The following is a 22091-nucleotide window of genomic DNA, read 5'->3' on the forward strand; positions in this document are numbered from 1 at the left end:
CTACCAGACAACAGGCCAGTACATCAGGAGACGTGGAGGAGGCCGTAGGAGGGCAACAACCCAGCAACAGGACCGCTACCTCCGCCTTTGTGCAAGGAGGAGCAGGAGAAGCACTGCCAGAGCCCTGCAAAATGACCTCCAGCAGGCCACAAATGTGCATGTGTCTGCTCAAACGGTCAGAAACAGACTCCATGAGGGTGGTATGAGGGCCCGACGTTCACAGGTGGGGGTTGTGCTTACAGCCCAACACCGTGCAGGACGTTTGGCATTTGCCAGAGAACACCAAGATTGGCAAATTCGCCACTGGCGCCCTGTGCTCTTCACAGATGAAAGCAGGTTCACACTGAGCACATGTGACAGAGTCTGGAGACGCCGTGGAGAACGTTCTGCTGCCTGCAACATCCTCCAGCATGGTGTGGGGTGGCATTTCTTTGGGGGGCCGCACAGCCCTCCATGTGCTCGCCAGAGGTAGCCTGACTGCCATTAGGTACCGAGATGAGATCCTCAGACCCCTTGTGAGACCATATGCTGGTGCGATTGGCCCTGGGTTCCTCCTAATGCAAGACAATGCTAGACCTCATGTGGCTGGAGTGTGTCAGCAGTTCCTGCAAGAGGAAGGCATTGATGCTATGGACTGGCCCGCTCGTTCCCCAGACCTGAATCCAATTGAGCACATCTGGGACATCATGTCTCGCTCCATCCACCAACGCCACGTTGCACCACAGATTGTCCAGGAGTTGGTGGATGCTTTAGTCCAGGTCTGGGAGGAGATCCCTCAGGAGACCATCCGCCACCTCATCAGGAGCATGCCCAGGCATTGTAGGGAGGTTATACAGGCACGTGGAGGCCACACACACTACTGAGCCTCATTTTGACTTGTTTTAAGGACATTACATCAAAGTTGGATTAGCCTGTAGTGTGGTTTTCCACTTTAATTTTGAGTGTGACTCCAAATCCAGACCTCCATGGGTTGATAAATTGGATTTCCATTGATTATTTTTGTGTGATTGTTGTCAGCACATTCAACTATGTAAAGAAAAAAGTATTTAATAAGATTATTTCTTTCATTCAGATCTAGGATGTGTTGTTTAAGTGCTCCCTTAATTTTTTTGAGCAGTGTACATTTAATCCTAGTACAAATTCCCCGTTTTAGGTCAGTTAGGATCACCACTTTATGTTAAGAATGTGAAATGTCAGAATAATAATAGAGAGAATGATTTATTTCAGCTTTTATTTCTTTCATCACATTCCCAGTGGGTAAGAAGTTTACACACACTCAATTAGTATCTGGTAGCATTGCCTTTAAAATTGTTTAACTTGGGCCAAACGTTTTGGGCTAGCCTTCCACAAGCTTCCCACGATAAGTTGGGTGAATTTTGGGCCATTCCTTCTGACAGAGCTGGTGTAACTGAGTAAGGTTTGTAGGCCTCTTTGCTTGCACACGCCTTTTCAGTTCTGCCCACAAATTTTCTATGGGATTGAGGTCAGGGCTTTGTGATGGCCACTCCAATACCTTGACTGTTGTCCTTAAGCCATTTTGCCACAACTTTGGAAGTATGCTTGGGGTCATTGTCCATTTGGAAGACCCATTTGCGACCAAGCTTTAACTTCCTGACTGACGTCTTGAGATGTTGCTTCAATATATGCACATAATTTTCTACGTCATGATGCCATCTATTTTGTGAAGTGCACCAGTCCCTCCTGCAGCAAAGCACCCCCACAACATGATGCTGCCACCCCCGTGCGTCACGCTTGGGATGGTGTTCTTCGGCTTGCAAGCGTCCCCCTTTTTCCTCGTAACGATGGTCATTATAGCCAAAACAGTTGTTTGTTTCATCAGACCAGAGGACATTTCTCCAAAAAGTACAATCTTGGTCCCATGTGCAGTTGCAAACCGTAGTCTGGCTTTTTTTTAATGGCGGTTTTGGAGCAGTGGCTCCTTTTTTGCTGAGCGGCCTCTCAGGTTATGTCGATATAGGACTCGTTTTACTGTGGATATAGATACTTTTGTTCCCGTTTCCTCCAGCATTTTAACAAGGTCCTTTTTGCTGTTGTTCTGGGATGGATTTGCACTTTTTGCGCCAAAGTACTTTCATCTCTAGGAGACAGAACGCATCTCCTTCCTGAGCGGTATGACGGCTGCGTGGTCCCATGGTGTTTATACTTGCATACTATTGTTTGTACAGATGAACGTGGTACCTTCCGGCATTTGGAAATTGCTCCTAAGGATGAACCAGACTTGCGGAAGGCCACAATTATTTTTCTGAGGTCTTGGCTGATTTCATTTCATTTTCCCATGATGTCAAGCAAATAGGCACTGAGTTTGAAGGTAGGCCTTGAAATACATCCACTGGTACATCTCCAATTGACTCAAATGATGTCAATTAGCCTGTCAGAATCTTCTAAAACCAAGACGGAATTTTCCAAGCTGTTTAAAGGCACAGTCAACTTAGTGTTTGTAAACTTCTGACCCACTGGAATTGTGATGGTGACTTATAAGTTAAATAATTTGTCTGTAAACAATTGTTGGAAAAATTACTTGTGTCATGCACAAAGTAGATGTCCTAACCGACTTGCCAAAACTATAGTTGGTTAACAAGAAATTTGTGGAGTGGTTGAACAATGAGTTAATGACTCCAACCTAAGTGTATGTAAACTTCCAACTTCAACTGTACACATCTGAAATATTATATTGTATTAAAGTGATAAAAAAAAGTTGCAAATTGGGATATTATTTTTGGACGATATGTATCGTTTTCACAATATCGCAATTTTATTTGTACCAATATTTTTCCTTCATGGCTTTTTAAATAATGAGCCAATTTGTTTTCAGCACTTATTTTCTCATATGGCTCCCTCTTGTCCCTCTGCAGACATAATTGTGAGAATCACAAAACATATCAGCACCAAAGCATTGTGATAATATCGTATAGTGAGGTCCCTAGAAATTACCAGCCCTATAAAGTCATGTGAATAAACGGTTAATAAGTGATAAGCAGTAAATGGGCAAAGCTTCGGACGGTGGAAATGGCCCTATGCAACCACATTAGCAAGCTAAAAAATAAGCTAGGTCAGCATCAGATTAGAGGGGCTGTGGAAGCTCCTGCTGTGTGCAAAACTAGATCAGGCTGAATATAGGCCTCTGGAAAAGGCCTGATGCAACTTCCTCATTATAGTCACCCCTACTTCCCCTAATAGGAACAACTTACTCCTTCCATATTTAACAGACTGCAATTCACCTGTGTTTGTGGTGTTTTATGAAGTTATAAAAATCAGAATACATTTATTTAAATGTTCCTTTTATACTATAGAGACCACATTTTTTTAAATGACCTTTTTTTATTTGACACCAACGGTGAAATCGAGCATTCCATGCAAATGTGGTATACAGCAACCCTTCATCTAATTTCTTTATGAAACACGGGGGGGGGGGGGGGGGACGACTCCACCAACATCTTTCAGTTTGAACTGAGATATTCTTCAGCCCGCAAATAAGTCTTATGTCAAATACATCAACAACCTTCCAGGTGACGATATCCCTGTCCAAATCAATCTTTATGACCGTAATGAACTATCGACATGGATTGAGCAGACTCGTATGAGTGTATAATATCTTAACTGAAAAACGACCAAGAAAAAAAAAAAAACTCAAGGCTCGTCTGAGCGACTTCTCTGAGGCTGCCAACATTTCAGTTCCTGCGACATTGAGAGGCTTGTCAGTAGGGCATGGGAGGCTGGTAATGTGGTCTGGCTGATCAGCGGTGCGCAGCATTATCAGCTGGGCCAGGCTGGGGGTCAGTCAATGGAAAGGGGAATGGGCGGAAGGGATGTCCACTGTCCCACTGCAGTCAAGAATTGTTCTCCAACTCCGTTTGGGGACAATCTTCCTCTCCTGGTGGCTTAGCTCCATCCTGAGGCACCATCAAAAAGGCAACAGACAGACAGACACTCCCACAAGACAGTCTTTCTCCCAAACATTTCACACTGAATGGACTTCGTCTGGTTTCCTAAACGGCCTGCCTGCCCGCCTATCCTTTGAAAGGAGTGCGTGAGCTTTCCTCTCCAATACACGCCGAGTAGAATCATCCTCAGTAAACTCACTCCACATGGCCACTCTCCATGGACTGCCCTAAACAGTCTGCACCACCTGAAAAGAGGCACACTACTTAAGCCAAAACACCGCTGAGAGGTTGATGGTTGTGAAGTTTTTGTATCAAATGGACTCCTTGCGTGCGTCACGCAGTGCTGTTTAGGCACAGGCCACAATAGTACATATAAGCATTGAGCTCATGCTCCAGATGGGGCCAATGCCTGCAGAAACATTCCTGGACCACTCCAATGCAAAGTGGTTTCAAATGGATCAAATTAAGTTACCAGATTCAATTTTTTTTTTTTATAAAATAAAAACACCTGACAGGTCCGACCTCATTCATTCAACCCCACCCCTCTGTGAGCCATCTTCAGTTTGATAAGTCTCTGGTAGTGCAACTGCCGGTATAGCTGGAGAGCATTGTTCAATGGAAACCTTGGAAAATACATGTAATTAACTTCTGCTCTGTTCATAAGTAGCTGCCTAGCTAGACACATTTGACTCTGGAGATAAAACTGGCACAGCCAACGTGGGAGGACAATGTCACAAAATGTATTACGAAATGAATCCCAATTTGTTGATAACCTTTGTGGCACACGGGCGACAGGTAGCCTAGTGGTTAGAGCGCTGGACTAATAACCGAAAAGGTTGCAAGATTGAATCCCCGAGCTGACAAGGTAAAAATCTGTCATTCTGCCCCTGAACAAGGCAGTTAACCCCCCTGCTCCTAGGCCATCATTGAAAATAAGAATTTGTTCTTAACTGACTTGCCTAAATAAAGCTCAAAGCCATGTAGTTCACCAGTAGCCTCCTCATCCAACCAATGCCAAATTCTCACATTAGCAACATGTCTGGTGTTCTGTGTGGGTTGGTGGGATAACCAAGCCGTGTTCTGTCTCGCTCTTAGACACATCCCAGAATAACTGGTGCCCACATCTCACCACTGCACAAAAGCACTCAGTGTCTCTCAGCACAAGAGTGGGGCTCTGTTCACACCTACTCAGTTTACCCAGATGCCCCCTCCTCACAGCGGTCTGCTGTGGCTGTGGGCCACCGGACTGTGTTGTGATGTGTTCCAGACAGGTCTCTCTGCTTTGACTAGTTAAGATTCCATCTAAGGTAAAAGTAGCTTTTCCTTCTTTCAGTAAGTTCAAATCATACTACGCTCCTTCAAGTCTAAAACTGTAGATCACTAAATTCTTCTGTTTGAATCAGTAGCTCTGACAGAACCTCCCTTGTCTTGTGGATCGCTGTTGCGAGTCCTGTGATGTTTCTTTGATGCACTGGAGAAAAAAGGAGTCTGCCTCGTACAACACGTGTAAAAAAGAAAATTTATAAATACATCCTCATGGTAACCAGTCATGAGGATCCACAGATTAGTCAGATCATGCTGTTGATAACAGCATAATATTGAGCCTCTTACATTAACTGATTTCACAAATGATTCTAAACCTCCAGGTAAAAAAAATAGAGCAATCTAAACATTTCTGTTTAGACAAACTCTGCAACCAAAGAATACAAGGTCAAAAAGGAGCAATGCACATTTTATACAGCCAGCTGAATTTTTATAAGACATGTTTCCCCTGAGTGCAATACTGCTGCATTGTTAGTGTGTCACTAGTCAACTGATCACGCAAGGGTAAGACGAGAAGCCCTCACTGTCAAAACCTAGCATAGAAACTTGGGGAAGCCAAAATACTAGTTACTGATGTAGTAGTACTGAGGAATGGTCCGGCAACTTAGAAAATTAAAAAGGGGGTTGGGAATTCCTAATAACCCAAAACAAATTTCCCAGCAGATCTCAAGAGGAAAATGTGCAGAGAAATCAAAGACTGTTTGGACATGTGCAGTCATCACCACTAAGGAGACCGAGGGCTGCGCTCCCACCACACTCCTCCCATACAGACACACAGACATCTCCCCCTCTCTCCTTCCCTTTGTTTAGACTGTATACATTTCCCCTTTTCTAAACAGATTTCCTTGAGCTCAATGCTGGGAGTGGGGAGGGGGCATGTGGCAGTGCATATTTAACAGACGCAGGAACTCTAAACACTTCGTCAAAATGTTCCCAGTGATAAATATAGCCTAGTCCTCAAGTCATGTTGCTGTTGTGAATAATAGGTTGGATGTCAACATACTGCCTTTTTCCAGACATTTTTAACGTATGAGGCACTGGGGACTATGAAGCTAAGCAGGGTTGGTCCTGGTCAGTCCCTGGACGGGAGACCAGATGCTGCTGGAAGTGGTGTTGGAGGGCCAGTAGCAGGCACCCTTTCCTCTGGTCTAAAAAAAGGGCAGTGATTGGGGACATTGCCCTGTGTAGGGTGCTGTCTTTCGGATGGGATGTTAAATGGGTGTCCTGACTGTGGTCACTAAAGATCGCATGGCACTTATCGTAAGAGTTGGGGTGTTAACCCCGGTGTCCTGACTTAATTACCAATTTGACCTTCATACCACCTAATCATCCCCAGCTTACAAATGGCTCATTCATCCCCCCTCCCCTCCCCTGTAACTATTCCCCAGGTCGTTGCAGTAAATGAGAATGCGTTCTCAGTCAACTTACCTGGTAAAATATGGGTTAAATAAAAATAAAAAATCGAAACAGTTAGCTAAAAACAAGCCTACATTGTAACAAATTTGATGCAGTACTTTTACATCACATTGTCCTCTATTAAACACTTTAGGGATAGGGGGCAGCATTGGGAAGTTTGGATGAAAAGCTTGCCCAGAATAAACTGCCTGTTACTCAGGCCCAGAAGCTACAATATGCATATAATTAGTAGATTTCGATAGAAAAAACTAAAGTTTCCAAAACTGTTAAAATAATGTCTGTGAGTATAACAGAACTTATATGGCAGGCGAAAACCTGAAAAAAATCCAACCAGGAAGTGGGAATTCTGAGGTTTGTAGTTTAAGTGAATGCCTATCAAATATCCAGTGTCTGTGGGGTCAGATTGCACTTCCTAAGGCTTCCACTAGATGTCAAGTCTTTAGAAGTTGTTTCAGGCTTCTATTGTGAAAGGGGAGCGAATAAGCAGATGGCCCAGGTGAAAGCCTTTAGTTTAGTCACGCGCGTGCCGTGAGCTCCCCTTTCTTTTCTTTTCTTTTCTAATGAAAACAGTATTGTCCGGTTGAAACATTATTGAATATTTATTATAAAAACACCCTAAGGATTGATTAGAAACATCTTTTGACATGTTTCTACAAACTCCAAAAATTGAACTTTTTTTTACTTTGTCTAGACTTTGTGCCCGCGCTTTGTGCATTTGGATTACTGGACTAAACGCGAACAAAAAGAAGGTATTTGGACATAAAGATGAAATTTATCGAACAAAACAAACATGTATTATCTAACAGAGACCTGGGAGTGCCATCAGATGAAGATCAAAAAGGTAAGTGATTCATTTTAATGCCATTTCTGACTTTTGTGACACCTCTCCTTGGTTGGAAAATGGCTGTATGGTTTTTGTGGCTAGGCGCTGACCAAACATAATCGCATGGTGTGCCTTCACCATAAAGCCTTTTTGAAATTGGACAAAGCGGCTGGATTAACAAGTGTATCTTTAATCGTATGTATAACACTTGTATCTTATATCAATGTTTATGATGAGCATTTCTGCAATTTGATGTGGCTCTCTGCATTTTCACCAGATGTTTGAGACAATGCATTTCTGAACATAACACGCCAATTTCAAATAAGGTTTTTGGACGTAAAGATTAACTTTATCAAACAAAACAAACATTGTCTAACATGGAGTGCCACCAGATGAAGATCAAAGGTTAGTGATTAATTTTAACGCCATTTCTGACACCTCTCCTTCTTTGGAAAATGGCTGTATAGTTTTTTGTGGCTAGGCGCTGACCTAACATAATCGCATGGTGTGCTTTCACCGTAAAGCCTTTTTGAAATCGGACACTGTGGTTGGATTAATGAGAAGTTTCTTTAAAATGGTGTATAATACTTGTATGTTTGAGGAATTTTAATTATGAGATTTCTGTTTGAATTTGGCGCCCTGCAATTTCACTGGCTGTAGGCCAGGTGTTCCGCTAGCGGAACCCCCTTCCCAGAAAGTTAAGAATGTCATGATGCATAAGTACATAGGCTTGAGTAACCAATGTGGTTAAACGAGAGACAAAAACAAGACTGATTGCACTGTTAAAACGATTTCAAACATGTACAGTACCAGTCAAATGTTTGGACACACCTACTCATTCCGAGTGGTGCAGTGATCTATGGCACTGCATCTCAGTGCAAGAGGTGTCATTGCAGTCCCTGGTTTGAATCCAGGCTGCATCACATCTGGCTGTCATTGGGAGTCCCATAGGGTGGGACACAACTGGCCCCGCGTCATCCGGGTTTGGTCAGGGTAGGCCATCATTGTAAATAAGAATTTGTTCTTTATTTAACTAAGTCAGTTAAGGTTATATTAAAAACATTTAAGGGTTTTTCTTACATTTTTACATTGTGGAATACTAGTGAAGACATCAAAACTATGAAATAACACATATGGAATAATGTAGTAAACAAACGTGTTTAACAAATCAAAATATATCTTCAAAGTAGCCACCCTTTGCCTTGACGACAGCTTTGCACACTGTTGGCATTCTCTCAACCAGCTTCATGAAGTAGTCACATGGAATGTATTTCAATTAACAGGTATGCCTTGTTCAAAGTTCATTTGTGGAATTTCTTTCCTTCTTAAATGTATTTGAGCCAATCAGTTGTGTTGTGACAAGGTAGGGGTGGTATACAGAAGATAGCCCTATTTGGTAAAAGACCAAATCCATATTATGCCAACAACAGTTCAAATAAGCAAAGAGAAACGACAGTCCATAACTACTTTAAGACATGAAGGTCATTCAATACAGAACATTAAGAAATGTGAAAGTTTCTTCAAGTGCAGTCGAAAAAACCATCAAGCGCTATGATGAAACTGGCTCTCAGGAGGAATACCACAGGAAAGGAAGACCCAGTCTGCTACAGAGGATAATTTCACTAGAGTTACCAGCCTCAGTTACAGCCCAAATAAATGCTTCAAATTTCAAGTAACAGACATCTCAAAATCAACTGTTCAGAGGAGAATGATTGCAGCAATTTGACCATGAAGGCCTGATTTTTCAAAGAAACCACTACTAAAAGGACACCAATAAGAAGACTCCAAATTGTCTTTGTGATACCCGAGTAGGTGAACGGATGATCTCCGCATGTGTGGTTCCCAACGTGAAGCATGGAGGAGGTGGTGTTAATGTGTGGGGGTGCTTTGCTGGTGACACTGTCTGATTTATTTAGAATTCAAGGCACACTTAACCAGCATGGCTACCACAGCATTCTGCAGCAATACACCATCCCATCTGGTTTCTGCTTAGTGGGACTATCATTTGTTTTTCAGCAGGACAATGACCCAACACACCTCCAGGTTGTGTAAGGGCTATTTGACCAAGAAGAAGATTGATGGAGTGCTGCATCAGATGACCTGGCCTCAATCCCCCAACCTCAACCCAATTGAGATGGTTTGGGATGAGTTGGACCACAAAGTGAAGGCAAAGCAGCCAACAAGTGCTCAGCATGTGGGAACTTATTCAAGACTGTTGGAAAATTATTCCAGGTGAAGCTGGTTGAGAGAATGCCAAGAGTGTGCAAAGCAGTCATCAAGGCAAAGGGTGGCTACTAAAATCTAAATTTGTTTAACACTTTTTTGGTTACTACAGGACTCCGTGTGTTATTTCATAGTTTTGATGTCTTCACTATTATTCTAAAATTTAGAAAAACCCTTGAATGAGTAGGTGTCCAAACTGGTACTGCATATAACATTTCAGACAACAAAAAAGGTCAGCCTTGCGGGGTATGGATTTCTTAGTATAGCAAAACAGTAAGACCATGCTCCAGCACATTTGGTTAGGGGAGTGGGTCAGAGCTGAAGGTGAGGCTTTGTGGGTCCCCACGCACAAGCACGACCAGCACATAAACACACAGCGACTCAAACCCAGTCTGGAAAGTGTCCAGTGGTGTCTGCTGTGGCAGAGGGGACAGCTGGCTCTCCTCTCAGAGAAGATAATCTGTGGTGCTGCCAGGCCAGTCTCTCCCCAAACAGGTGCATCAACAAGACACCCCACTCTCCCCTTCCACCCACCCACACTTAGACTGGCCCACTTTGGAATGTGCTGCTTCCACTGAGCGCATAACACTAAATAAGCTACCCCTCTCTTTAGAATAATACAAATGCATACTAAAAACTGACTCCACCAATACCAGACACTGTCACATTGCATTACCTGTGTTACAGTTTTACATGTGACTTTGTGTTACCTTTTATGCAGGCATCTACATAAAAACCGAACTCAATTTAACCGTGCTATCCCTGAATCATTTGATTTCCATTGTGCATGAAACATGGAAGTGACAGGAGCAGTGCTTTCTCTTTATAGAACAGCCCAGTGATTTTTTTTATTTAACTAGGCAAGTCAGTTTAAGAACAAATTCTTATTGACAATGACTGCTTACCCCGGCCAATCCCTAACCCGGACGACGCTGGGCCAATTGTGCACCGCCCTACGGATAAAGGCATTTCCATGGTAAATCAAAGTGTTGCGTTCTAAAGTATGCCTCGGCGTCACACTGTTTGTCATGCTGTGTAACAGACACATGAATAATGGCCTTCGTGCTGACTGGCATTCTGCCCAGAGGGAAGACCTTTACAGATGAAGGGAACACACTGAACTGGGTCACATGGAAATTTACTATGAAAATTATGTAAATCAGAGATTGGCTAAGTGAGAGGTTTAATTTATTTGAGGCAACAAATTACAACACAGGTGTTGTTTGTGTGGTATAACTTTGAAACACTTATTCAATCTGAGGTTGTCTTCAAAAATGCTTGAGTGAGACTGCACTGATTCACTTATCCTCAAGAAATGAAATGTTGCATCAAGGTTTCTCTCACATATCATGTGTGAGATAGTTATCTGAGGGGATTCTGCAATTACTGTGTCCAAAATACCAAAGTCGACTACACTTTTATTACGTTGGTCAGGCAGGATCAATATCGGTTGATTGAGTGGAGTCAGTAGTAGACCCCAACCGATATAGGATGGGTCGGATACAGATTTTAGGGAGCCAAAAGTCACTGATATGATATTTAGAGTTGTGTTGGAATCGGCTAAACTTTGATAATTGAGATAGGAAATGAAAGAGACTGGGTTATGTCAGAAGTTAATGGTTCTCTGAAGAAAAACCCAATGGACATATGTGGATTAAATGGAGGGGTTGAGGTCAGGACAGATTCTCTTAAGGCAGTAATAAAGGTTTGGTATCCTGTTCCCCTCTTTATTAGCTTCCTGTAGAGCCATTAACTGTAAGGATTGGAGAGAGGGAGTGTGTTAAGTAGGATGTATATAACTGAAGTGAGAAATGTTTTGCTGTCTGATTACAGCTGTACAGAACCTTTGGGAAGAATTAAACTTGGTTAACCTCTCTGGGCCAGTGGGACACTTGCGTCCCACCTACTCAACAGCCAGTGTAATCCCGTGGCGCGATATTCAAATACCTTAGAAATGCTATTACTTCAATTTCTCAAACATATGACTATTTTACACCATTTTAAAGACAAGACTCTCGTTAATCTAACCACACTGACCGATTTCACAAAGGCTTTACAACGAAAGCAAAACATTAGATTATGTTAGCAGAGTACCCAGCCAGAAATAATCAGACACCCATTTTTCAAGCTAGCATATGTCACATAAACCCAAACCACAGCTAAATGCAGCACTAACCTTTGATCTTCATCAGATGACAATCCTAGGACATTATGTTATACAATACATGCATGTTTTGTTCAATCAAGTTCATATTTATATAAAAAACCAGCTTTTTACATTAGCATGTGACTAGCATGTGACTAGCATTCCCACCGAACACTTCCGGTGAATTTACTAAATTACTCACGATAAACGTTCACAAAAAACAAATTATTTTAAGAATAATAGATACAGAACTCCTTTATGCACTCGCTATGTCTGATTTTAAAATAGCTTTTCGGTGAAGGAACATTTTGCAATATTCTGAGTAGATAGCCCGGCAGTCACAGGCTAGCTATTTTGACACCCACCAAGTGTGGTACTCACCAAACTCCGATTTACTATTAGAAAGGTTTGATTACCTTTGCTGTTCTTCGTCAGAATGCACTCCAAGGACTTCTACTTAAATAACAAATGTTGGTTTGGTTCCAAATAATCCATAGTTATATCCAAATAGCGGCGTTTTGTTCGTGCGTTCAAGACACTATCCGAAGGGTAAAGAACGGTGACGCGCCCGACGCGTTTCGTGACAAAAAATGGCTAAATATTCCATTACCGTGCTTCGAAGCATGTCAAACGCTGTTTAAAATCAATTTTTATGCTTTTTTTCTCGTAAAAAAGCGATAATATTCCGACCGGGAGTCGTTGTTTTCGTTCAAAGAGAGAGAAAGTAAACATGGTGTTGGCTCGTGCACGCGCATCCAGTCTCATTGTCCTTAGATTGACCACTTACAAAATGCGCTAATGTTTTTCAGCCAGGGCCTGCAAAGCCACCATTCATCGTTCTGGCGCCTTCTGAGAGCCTATGGGAGCGTTCGAAAATGTCACGTCATGCCAGAGATCCCGTTTTGGTTAGAGATGATCAAGAAGGCCAAGATATAGTCAGAGAGAGCGCTTCCTGTTTGGAATCTTCTCAGGTTTTGGCCTGCCAAATGAGTTCTGTTATACTCACAGACACCATTCAAACAGTTTTAGAAATTTTAGGGTGTTTTCTATCCAAATCAAACAATTATAGGCATATTCTAGTTACTGGGCAGGAGTAGTAACCAGATTAAATCGGGTATGTTTTTTATCCGGCCGTGCAAATACTGCCCCCTATCCCCAACAGGTTAAGCTTCTCTAGTGTCCGTGAGTCATTTACTCTGAAAAATAAGAACCTAACAGTTGGAAAGAAAGAGCGGTAGAGATACTCTCAAAGATCAGCTATGAAAAAGCCAACTGACACTTACTCTTGTGTTACTGACTTGTTACACCCTCGACAACTATTATGATTATTATTATTTGACCATGCTGGTCATTTATGAACATTTGAACATCTTGGCCATGTGCTGTTATAATCTCCACCCGGCACAGCCAGAAGAGGACTGGCCACCCCTCATAGCCTGGTTCCTCTCTAGGTTTCTTCCTAGGTTTTGGCCTTTCTAGGGAGTTTTTCCTAGCCACCGTGCTTCTACACCTGCATTGCTTGCTGTTTGGGGTTTTAGGCTGGGTTTCTGTACAGCACTTTGAGATATCAGCTGATGTAAGAAGGGCTTTTTAAATACATTTGATTTGATTCTTAATAGTAGTCACCCTTTACCTTGATGACAACTTTGCACACTCTTGGAATTCTCTCACCTGGAATCCCTTGTTAAAAGTTAATTTGTGGAATTTCTTTCCTTAATGCGTTAGAGCCTATCAGTTGTGTTGGCTCAAAAATGTCACTAACGATGTGATACCACTAAGGAAAGATACCAAGTATCACAATACCACGGGGTTTCCCCCACCCCAGGACACCTGCTTCTGTTTTCTATATATTCTGCATGTGTGCTGCACAAAAACCTGTCCCCGGTATTCACACCTGTACTCAATACAACACATTGAATTTAACTTCACGTTTATTACTGTATAATAGAAAAGGCTACTGAATTTTGTTGATTTCCTCTTATCCAAAGGCCAACCTGTGATTGGGCAGGAGGAATATGAAATACATAATGATCTGTGTTTCCATTGTTTCAGTAAAGGAAAAACACACCAGGCCTACATGAAACTCTCCCTCCCTCACCAACCCCCCCCCCACACACACACACCACACACACACACACACCCCCCCTCAGCCACCCACGCCCCCCTTTCCCCCACACCCACAAACCCCCCCCCCCACCATCTCACACACATCCCCTGTCAATACTTAAGTAAATAAGGTTTGCAACAATGTATAAAAACCTAATGTGTGTAGATTGAGTAGTATAATTTTTTTTCTTCATGAAATCCATTTTAGAATAAGGCTGTATCATAACAAAACGTGGAAAAAGTCAAGGGGTCTGAATACCTTCCACGATTCACGTGGATGACCTATTTTGAGATCAAAATGGTGAATATCGCCGAAAGGTTACGAGTTTGCATCCCTGGGCCCCGTCCATAGAGAACAATGGTGAAATGTGGGAGGGGGGGGGCCTCTGCACATGTTGTATAACAGCAATGATAAATTCATTAATAATGGATTGTGTCACTTGATCGCTAGGGAGAGAGGGGGGAGTTGTCACAGTATCACAACGGGTAGCCTACACTGATACTGTATTGTGGTTCAGAACTATGTTCTTAACTGAAAGCACATGAGCCGAAAACAAGCGCACACACAAAAATTCCAAGCAGTCCTCAGATCTCCTGCCCTATGGGTGTTCTCAGTTTTAAGTGTAGGCCAGTGAGTGGGACCATCCTCTGTTGCTCATCCGACAGCCCCGTTGTACTTCTTAGATGTACACAGAACCGCAGACAAATACTTACTCAGTAGTAGCTTATTAAAGCACCATAGCGCAAAAAAAATATATAAAAAAATAAATAAAATTCGACTGACCTACTCAGCACCATATTGAAAGAACAATTCATGCCACATGACAACAGTTGACTCCCCTTTCACAAACTAGAATTGTCTATGTCATCTACTGTGGCTTAAAGAAGCGATGAACACAGATACACGTCTCTGCCTTTACCTCTTGTTCCAGTCGCCATATCTGCCACCTTCTGAAAGGCATCCAGGAAAGAGCTTGTGACGATGATGGTTGCCCTGAAAGATAAAACAAAACATGTATTGGAGAAACATTCCATTTAAACTACTTTAACCACAATAAAACCAGCATTAGATAAAACCCTAGACAGGTTTCAGATAAGAATATGTTATTGCATCATCAGGCTTGAAATCAGTTTACTCTGTTTGCGTGAGCATACTGATTACAATCATTCCAGCTAACATTTTTAAGCATATTTTTTCTAAATCACAGAGTCAAACAAAGTCAGTCACTGCTGGGGAGACAGTGAGTGTTTTGATCACAAGACTCAAATCACACTTAGTCATGTAGGGGTTTTCCTATGTCCTAGACCTACTGTATTTTCTTATTGCCCTTTAGATTCCATTTTCTGGATTTAGAAATTCATAACATTGACATTGAACTGAGATGTGTTCCCCTAGTGGGTAGGCTTGGGCAGTATACTGGGGTATTTTGAAAAACCAACAGTATCATTTTAAATACTGTACAATTATTTTATATTTGCAAAAAGTACAGTTGAAGTCAGAAGTTTACATACACTTAGGTTGGCGTCATTAAAACAAATCTTTCAACCACTCCACAAATTTCTTGTTAACCTCTATAGGGTAGGGGGCAGTATTTTCACATCCGGATAACAAAAACGTACCCGACTTAATCTGGTTATTACTACTGCCCAGAAACTAGAATATGCATATAATTGTTTGATTTGGATAGAAAACACCCTAAAGTTTCTAAAACTGTTTGAATGGTGTCTGTGAGTATAACAGAACTCATATGGCAGGCAAAAACCTGAGAAGATTCTGTACAGGAAGTGCCCTCTCTGACCATTTCTTGGCCTTCTACACTCTCTTTATTGAAAACAAAGGATCTCTGCTGTAACGTGACACTTTCTGAGGCTCCCAGAAGGCGCCAGAACGTTGAATGATGACTTTGCAGCCCATGGCTGAAAAACAGTAGCGCATTTGGTAAGTGGTCTATCTGAGAACAATGAGACGGGCGCGTGCGTGCATGTGAAGAGTCCATTTTAGATTTTGAGTCTTTGAACGGAAAGGACGTTTCCCAGTCGGAATATTATCGCTTTTTTACGAGAAAAATCGCATAAAAATTGATTTTAAACAGCATTTGACATGCTTCGAGGTACGGTAATGGAATATTTTGACATTTTTTATCACGATATGCGTCCGCGCGTCACGGTTCGGATAGTGTCTTGAACAAAACAGAGGATATTTGAACATAACTATGGATTATTTGGAACCAAAACAACATTTGTGGATGAAGTAGAAGTCCTGGGAGTGCATTCTGACGAAGAACAGTAAAGGTAATTCAATTTTTCATATAGTAAATCTGAGTTTGATGAGTGCCAAACTTGGTGGGTGTCAAAATAGCTAGCCCGTGATGGCGAGCTATCTACTCAGAATATTGCAAAATGTGCTTTTGCCGAAAAGCTATTTTAAAAATCGGACACCGCGATTGCATAAAGGAGTTCTGTATCTATAATTCCTAAAATAATGATGTTTTTTGTGAACGTTTATCGTGAGTAATTTAGTAAATTCACCGGAAGTGTATGCTAGTTCTGAACGTCACATGCTAACGTAAAAAGCTGGTTTTTGATATAAATATGAACTTGATTGAACAAAACATGCATGTATTGTATAACATAATGTCCTAGGAGTGTCATCTGATGAAGATCATCAAAGGTTAGTGCTGCATTTAGCTGTGGTTTTGGTTTTTGTGACATTATATGCTAGCTTGAAAAATGGGTGTGTGATTATTTCTGGCTGGGTACTCCGACATAATCTAATGTTTTGCTTTCGTTGTAAAGCCTTTTTGAAATTGGACAGTGTGGTTAGATTAACGAGAGTCTTGTCTTTAAAATGGTGTAAAATAGTCATATGTTTGAGAAATTGAAGTAATAGCATTTCTAAGGCATTTGAATATCGCGCCACGGGATTCCACTGGCTGTTGAGTAGGTGGGACGATTTCGTCCCACATACCCTAGAAAGGTTAACAAACTATAGTTTTGGCAAGTCGGTTAGGACATCTACTTTGTGCATGACACGTAATTTTTCCTAACAATTGTTTACAGACAGATTATTTCACTGTATCACAATTTCAGTGGGTCAGAAGTTTACATACATTAAGTTGGCTGTGCCTTTAAGAGGTAGTAAATCTATAATTCTTTAAATAATTATATATTTTGTCAACGTTTATGATGAGTATTTCTGTAAATGAATGTGCACATTCTGGTCATTCACCGGAAGTTTGAGACTAATCATTTTCTGAACATCACGTGCCAATGTAAAATGCTGTTTTTGGATATAAATATGAACTTGAACGAACAAAACATACATGTATTGTGTAACATGATGTCCTAGGAGTGTCATCTAATGAAGATCGTCAAAGGTTAGTGCTTCATTTTAGCTGGATTTGGGGTTTTGTGACATCTCCTTGCTAGGAAAATGGCTGTGTGGCTTTTCTTGTTTAGGTGGTGTCCTAATAGGACCGATTTCAAGTTTTCATAACAAAAATCGGTATTTTTGGCCACCGATTTGCCGATTTAAAAAATAGTTTTTATTTTTTTAAACCTTTATTTAACTAGGCAAGTCAGTTAAAGAACACATTCTTATTTTCAATGATGGCCTAGGAATGGTGGGTTAACTGCCTTGTTCAGGGGCAGAATGACAGATTTTTACCTTGTCAGCTTGGGGATGCAACCTTACGTTAACTAACCCAACGCTCTAACCACCTGCTTTACGTTGCCAAGGTAAGTTGCTAGCTAGCATTAAACTTATCTTATAAAAATAAAAAAAATAAAAAATCAATCATAAACACTAGTTAACTACACATGGTTGATGATATTACTAGTATATCTAGCCTGTCCTGCTTTGCATATAATCGATGTGGTGCGCATTCTCGAAAAAGGACCGTCTTTGCTCCGATGTGTACCTAACCATAAACATCAATGTCTTTCTTAAAATCAATACACAAGTATATATTTTTTAAACCTGCATATTTAGTTAATATTGCCTGCTAACATGAATTTATTTTAACTAGGGAAAATGTGTCACTTCTCTTGCAAACAGAGTCAGGGTATATGCAGCAGTTTGGGCCGCCTGGCTTGTTGCGAACTGTGAAGACTATTTCTTCCTAACAAAGACAGCAGACTTCGCCAAACGGGAATGATTTAACAAAAGCGCATTTGCGAAAAAAAGCACAATCGTTGCACAACTGAACCTAACCATAAACATCAATGCCTTTCTTAAAATCAATACACAGAAGTATACATTTTTAAACCTGCATATTTAGCTAAAAGAAATCCAGGTTAGCAGGCAATATTAACCAGGTGAAATTGTGTCAGTTCTCTTGCGTTCGTTGCACGCAGAATTAGGGTATACAGAATCTGGCTCGTTGCAAACTAATTTGCCAGAATTTTACGGAACTAATGAAATAACATTGTATGTTGTGCGATGTAACAGGAATATTTAGACTTATGGATGCCACCCGTTAGATAAAATACAGAACGGTCCCATCTCTGCTGTTTACACACTTGTTTATGGCGAATGCTCAAATTAATTGGGTATGTGTGTTCATCAGTCCTGACTAAATAATATAGGACTAAGAAGAAGAAGTAGTCGGGGAATTCGAATCCTATTCTGTTTACTTTTTATTTGACACATGCACACAGATCCTTTTAGTTAATAAATGGACATTCACTGAGAGGGGTTGCAGAGGACAGGGTTAGCTCTTACCTTAGCTGGGATTGCAGCTTAACTCCTTTGGTTACAAAGTCCTCCCAGGCTGGATAACAAGCCTGCAAAGCAAACAGACACACAACGGGTGGTTACTTAACTTGGACGGTAGTAAATTGACTCAATAGAACAAACATGTAATGTTAGTAGCAACCATACCATTCTATGAGATTAGAATTGCTTAGATTATTGAAATCAATCATATTTACTGTCATTTTTAATTGGATGTGGGGAAGATTGACAGTTACTGGGAAAAGGAGTGGGTCAGGGAGGCTTGAGCAGTCAACTACTGTATTCCATACCTGTGGAATGCTTGACACCTACAGTTGAAGTCAGAAGTTTACATACATTTAAGTTAAGTTGTATTTGGCTTTCACAATTCCTGACATTTAATCGTAGTAAAAAATGTCCTGTCTTAAGTCAGTTAGGATCACCATTTTATTTTAAGAATGTGAAATGTCAGAATAATAGTAGAGAGAATTTATTTCAGCTTTTATTTCTTTCATTACATTCCCAGCGGGTCAGACGTTTACATAGTCAATTAGTAGTTGGTAGCATTGCCTTTAAATTATTTAACTTGGGCCAAACGTGTCGGGTAGCCTTCCACAAGCTTCCCACAATAGGTTGGGTGAAATTTGGCCCATTCCTTCTGACAGAGCTGGTGTAACTGAGTAAGGTTTGTAGGCCTCCTTGCTCACACACGCTTTTTCAGTTCTGCCCAAATATAGAAAATGTTGAGGTCAGGGCTTTGTGATGGCCACTCCAATACCTTGACGTTGTTGTCCTTAAGCCATTTTGCCACAACTTTGGAAGTATGCTTGGGGTCATTGTCCATTTGGAAGACCCATTTGTGACCAAGCTTTAACTTCCTGACTGATGTCTTGAGATGTTGCTTCAATATATCCACATAAAGTTCCTTCCTCATGACGCCATCTATTTTGTGAAGTGCACCAGTCCCTCCTGCACCAAACATAACAATGGTCATTATGGCCAAACAGTTCTATTTTTCTTCATCAGACCAGAGGACACTTCGAGAAAAGTACGATCTTGGTCCCCATGTGAAGTTGCAAAACGTAGTCTGGCTTTTTAATGGCGGTTTTGAAGCAGTGGCTTCTTCCTTGCTGAGCGGCCTTTCAGGTTATGTCAATATAGGAATCGTTTTACTGTGGATATAGATACTTTTGTACCCGTTTCCTCCAGCATCTTCACAAGGTCCTTTGCTGTTGTTCTAGGATTGATTTGCACTTTTTGCACCAAGTACATTAATCTCTAGGAGACAGAATGTGTCCGCTTGCTGAGCCATATGACGGCTGCGTGGTCCCATGGTGTTTATACTTGCGTACTGTTGTTTGTACAGATGAATGTGGTACCTTCCGGCATTTGGAAATTGCTCCCAAGGATGAACCAGACTTGTGGATTTCTACAATTGATGTCAAGCAAAGAGGCACTGGGTTTGAAGGTAGGCCTTGAAATACATCCACAGGTGCACCTCCAATTGACTCAAATGTCAATTAGCCTATCAGAAGCTTCAAAAGCCATGACATCATTTTCTGGAATTTCCCTAGCTGTTTAAAGGCACAGTCAACTTAATGTATATATACTTCTGACCCACTGGAATTGTGATACAGTGAATTATAAGTGAAATAATCTGTCTAAACAATTGTTGGAAAAATTACTTGTGTCATGCACAAAGTAGATGTCCTAACCGACTTGCCAAAACTATAGTTTGTTAACAAGAAATTTGTGGAGTGGTTGAAAAACGAGTTAATGACTCCAACCTAAGTGAATGTAAACTTTCGACCTCAACTGTAGTGAAGTAGTGAAAGTAAATAGGTCATTTTTGTTAAACTAAATCTTTATTTTCTCTGCCCCACTGAAAGCACCTGATTACTGCAGCTTATTTCCAATGAAAGTCACTTTTACAATCATGTTGAGTGGAAAACAATGAACACTAACTCTGTCAGGGTGGAATAGACCATTATTTTGAACCAGGCTATGGATGATTAATGACAGTCGTTTCTACTATTATGAGGAAAACTTGGATTATATTAATATGAAAATAAATGATCTCTTATGAAATAGTATTCGGCCGTATGGATTAATTACGTTTTTTGGATGCCTTTGTCAACAATGTGTACTCAACGCAGGCACAGTGGACGGGGGGGCCTTGAGCAGCATGGGGGGGGGGGGGGGGGATACATTTATGATAAGTAGTATTATTTTTGTAAATTATGCCCAGCTCACAAGGCCCCTTGTTGGTGTGAGTCCTGAGGCACTTGCATCTTCTTACCTAATGGTAAGTCCGCTACTGGTTATGTCATAGCTAATTTATAAAATGTTGATACATTACTGGCTCAAACACTTAATCTGCAAAAATGACAATTAGTGGGTGATGGTCATTTCATAACCAAAGCGGGGGGGGGGGGGGGGGGGAAACAGGCAACATTGCCCCCCCCCCATAATCTGGTAGTGGGTTGGTAGATGCCTATACATAATTTACACACTCACACGTCAGCTCCAACTCATGAGCTTCATCAGCAACTGATTTTTTATTTAGAATGGAAAATGAATGTGTTTATGCAGCAAATGTTAGTAGAGCCTGAACGATAAGGGATTTTTGGATCCGATACTGATTCCGATTTTAGAGTGGAAATATTCACCGGCAGATATATCTGTTGATATTTATTACAATAGCTGGAATAAAAATAACATCTGTATTGACTGCGCTTAAAAACAGACCTACAGAAGACACACCGGAAGCTTATTTCTTAAATTTGAGGAATAAAAAAAAACATTAAAAAATGTAAGCAGCACACAATTTAGGAGCACCAGAAAGACAAACTTTTTTTAAATGGAAAAACGGTGTTACTCTAGTGAAAGTAAGAAACTGCACAGATTCCAGCAAAATAATTGCCTCTGAAGACTCAGCTGCCTCATGCTAGCCAGCTGGAAAACAATGACAATACATTTTCAGTTTATAGGCATTTATACTGTACAAAAATCTCAACATGTAAAGTGTTTCATGAGCTGAACGAAAAGATCCCAGAAATGTTTCATACATAGAAAAAGCATATTTGAAATTGTGCACAAATTTATTGACATCCCTGTTAGTGAGCATTTCTTTTTTGCCAAGATAATCCATCCCCTTTTTTTCACCTTTATTGAACTAGGCAAGTCAGTTAAGAATAAATTCTTATTTTCAATGACGGCCTAGGAACAGTGGGTTAACTGCCTTGTTCAGGGGCAGAACGACAGATTTGTACCTTGTCAGCTCGGGGATTCAAACTTGCAACCTTTCGGTTACTAGCCCAACGCTCTAACCACTAAGCTACCCTGCCGCCCCTGACAGGTGTGGCATATCAATAAGCTGATTAAACAGCATGATCATTACACAGGTAAACCTCTTGCTGGGAACAATAAAATGCCACT

At 41.1% G+C, this 22091-nt stretch overlaps 1 protein-coding gene across 4 annotated transcripts in view; it reads right to left on the reverse strand.

The window, feature by feature from the left end:
- Positions 1 to 22091, reverse strand: part of LOC115151124 (protein MTSS 2) — a 147320-nt gene that overhangs the window by 114701 nt on the left and 10528 nt on the right. For 3 of the 4 annotated variants that reach the window (XM_029695132.1, XM_029695133.1, XM_029695134.1), the window contains exons 2-3: positions 18663 to 18724; positions 14860 to 14933 (exon numbers count right to left, since the gene is read on the reverse strand). The exons of the other annotated variant lie outside the window; for it this stretch is intronic. In XM_029695132.1, coding sequence (XP_029550992.1) covers positions 14860 to 14933; positions 18663 to 18724 — 136 coding nt within the window. The remainder of the gene's footprint in view (positions 1 to 14859; positions 14934 to 18662; positions 18725 to 22091) is intronic. 4 annotated transcript variants of the gene reach the window in all.

This window comes from Salmo trutta, chromosome 16 (assembly GCF_901001165.1).
Source record: "Salmo trutta chromosome 16, fSalTru1.1, whole genome shotgun sequence".
NCBI lineage: Eukaryota > Metazoa > Chordata > Actinopteri > Salmoniformes > Salmonidae > Salmo > Salmo trutta.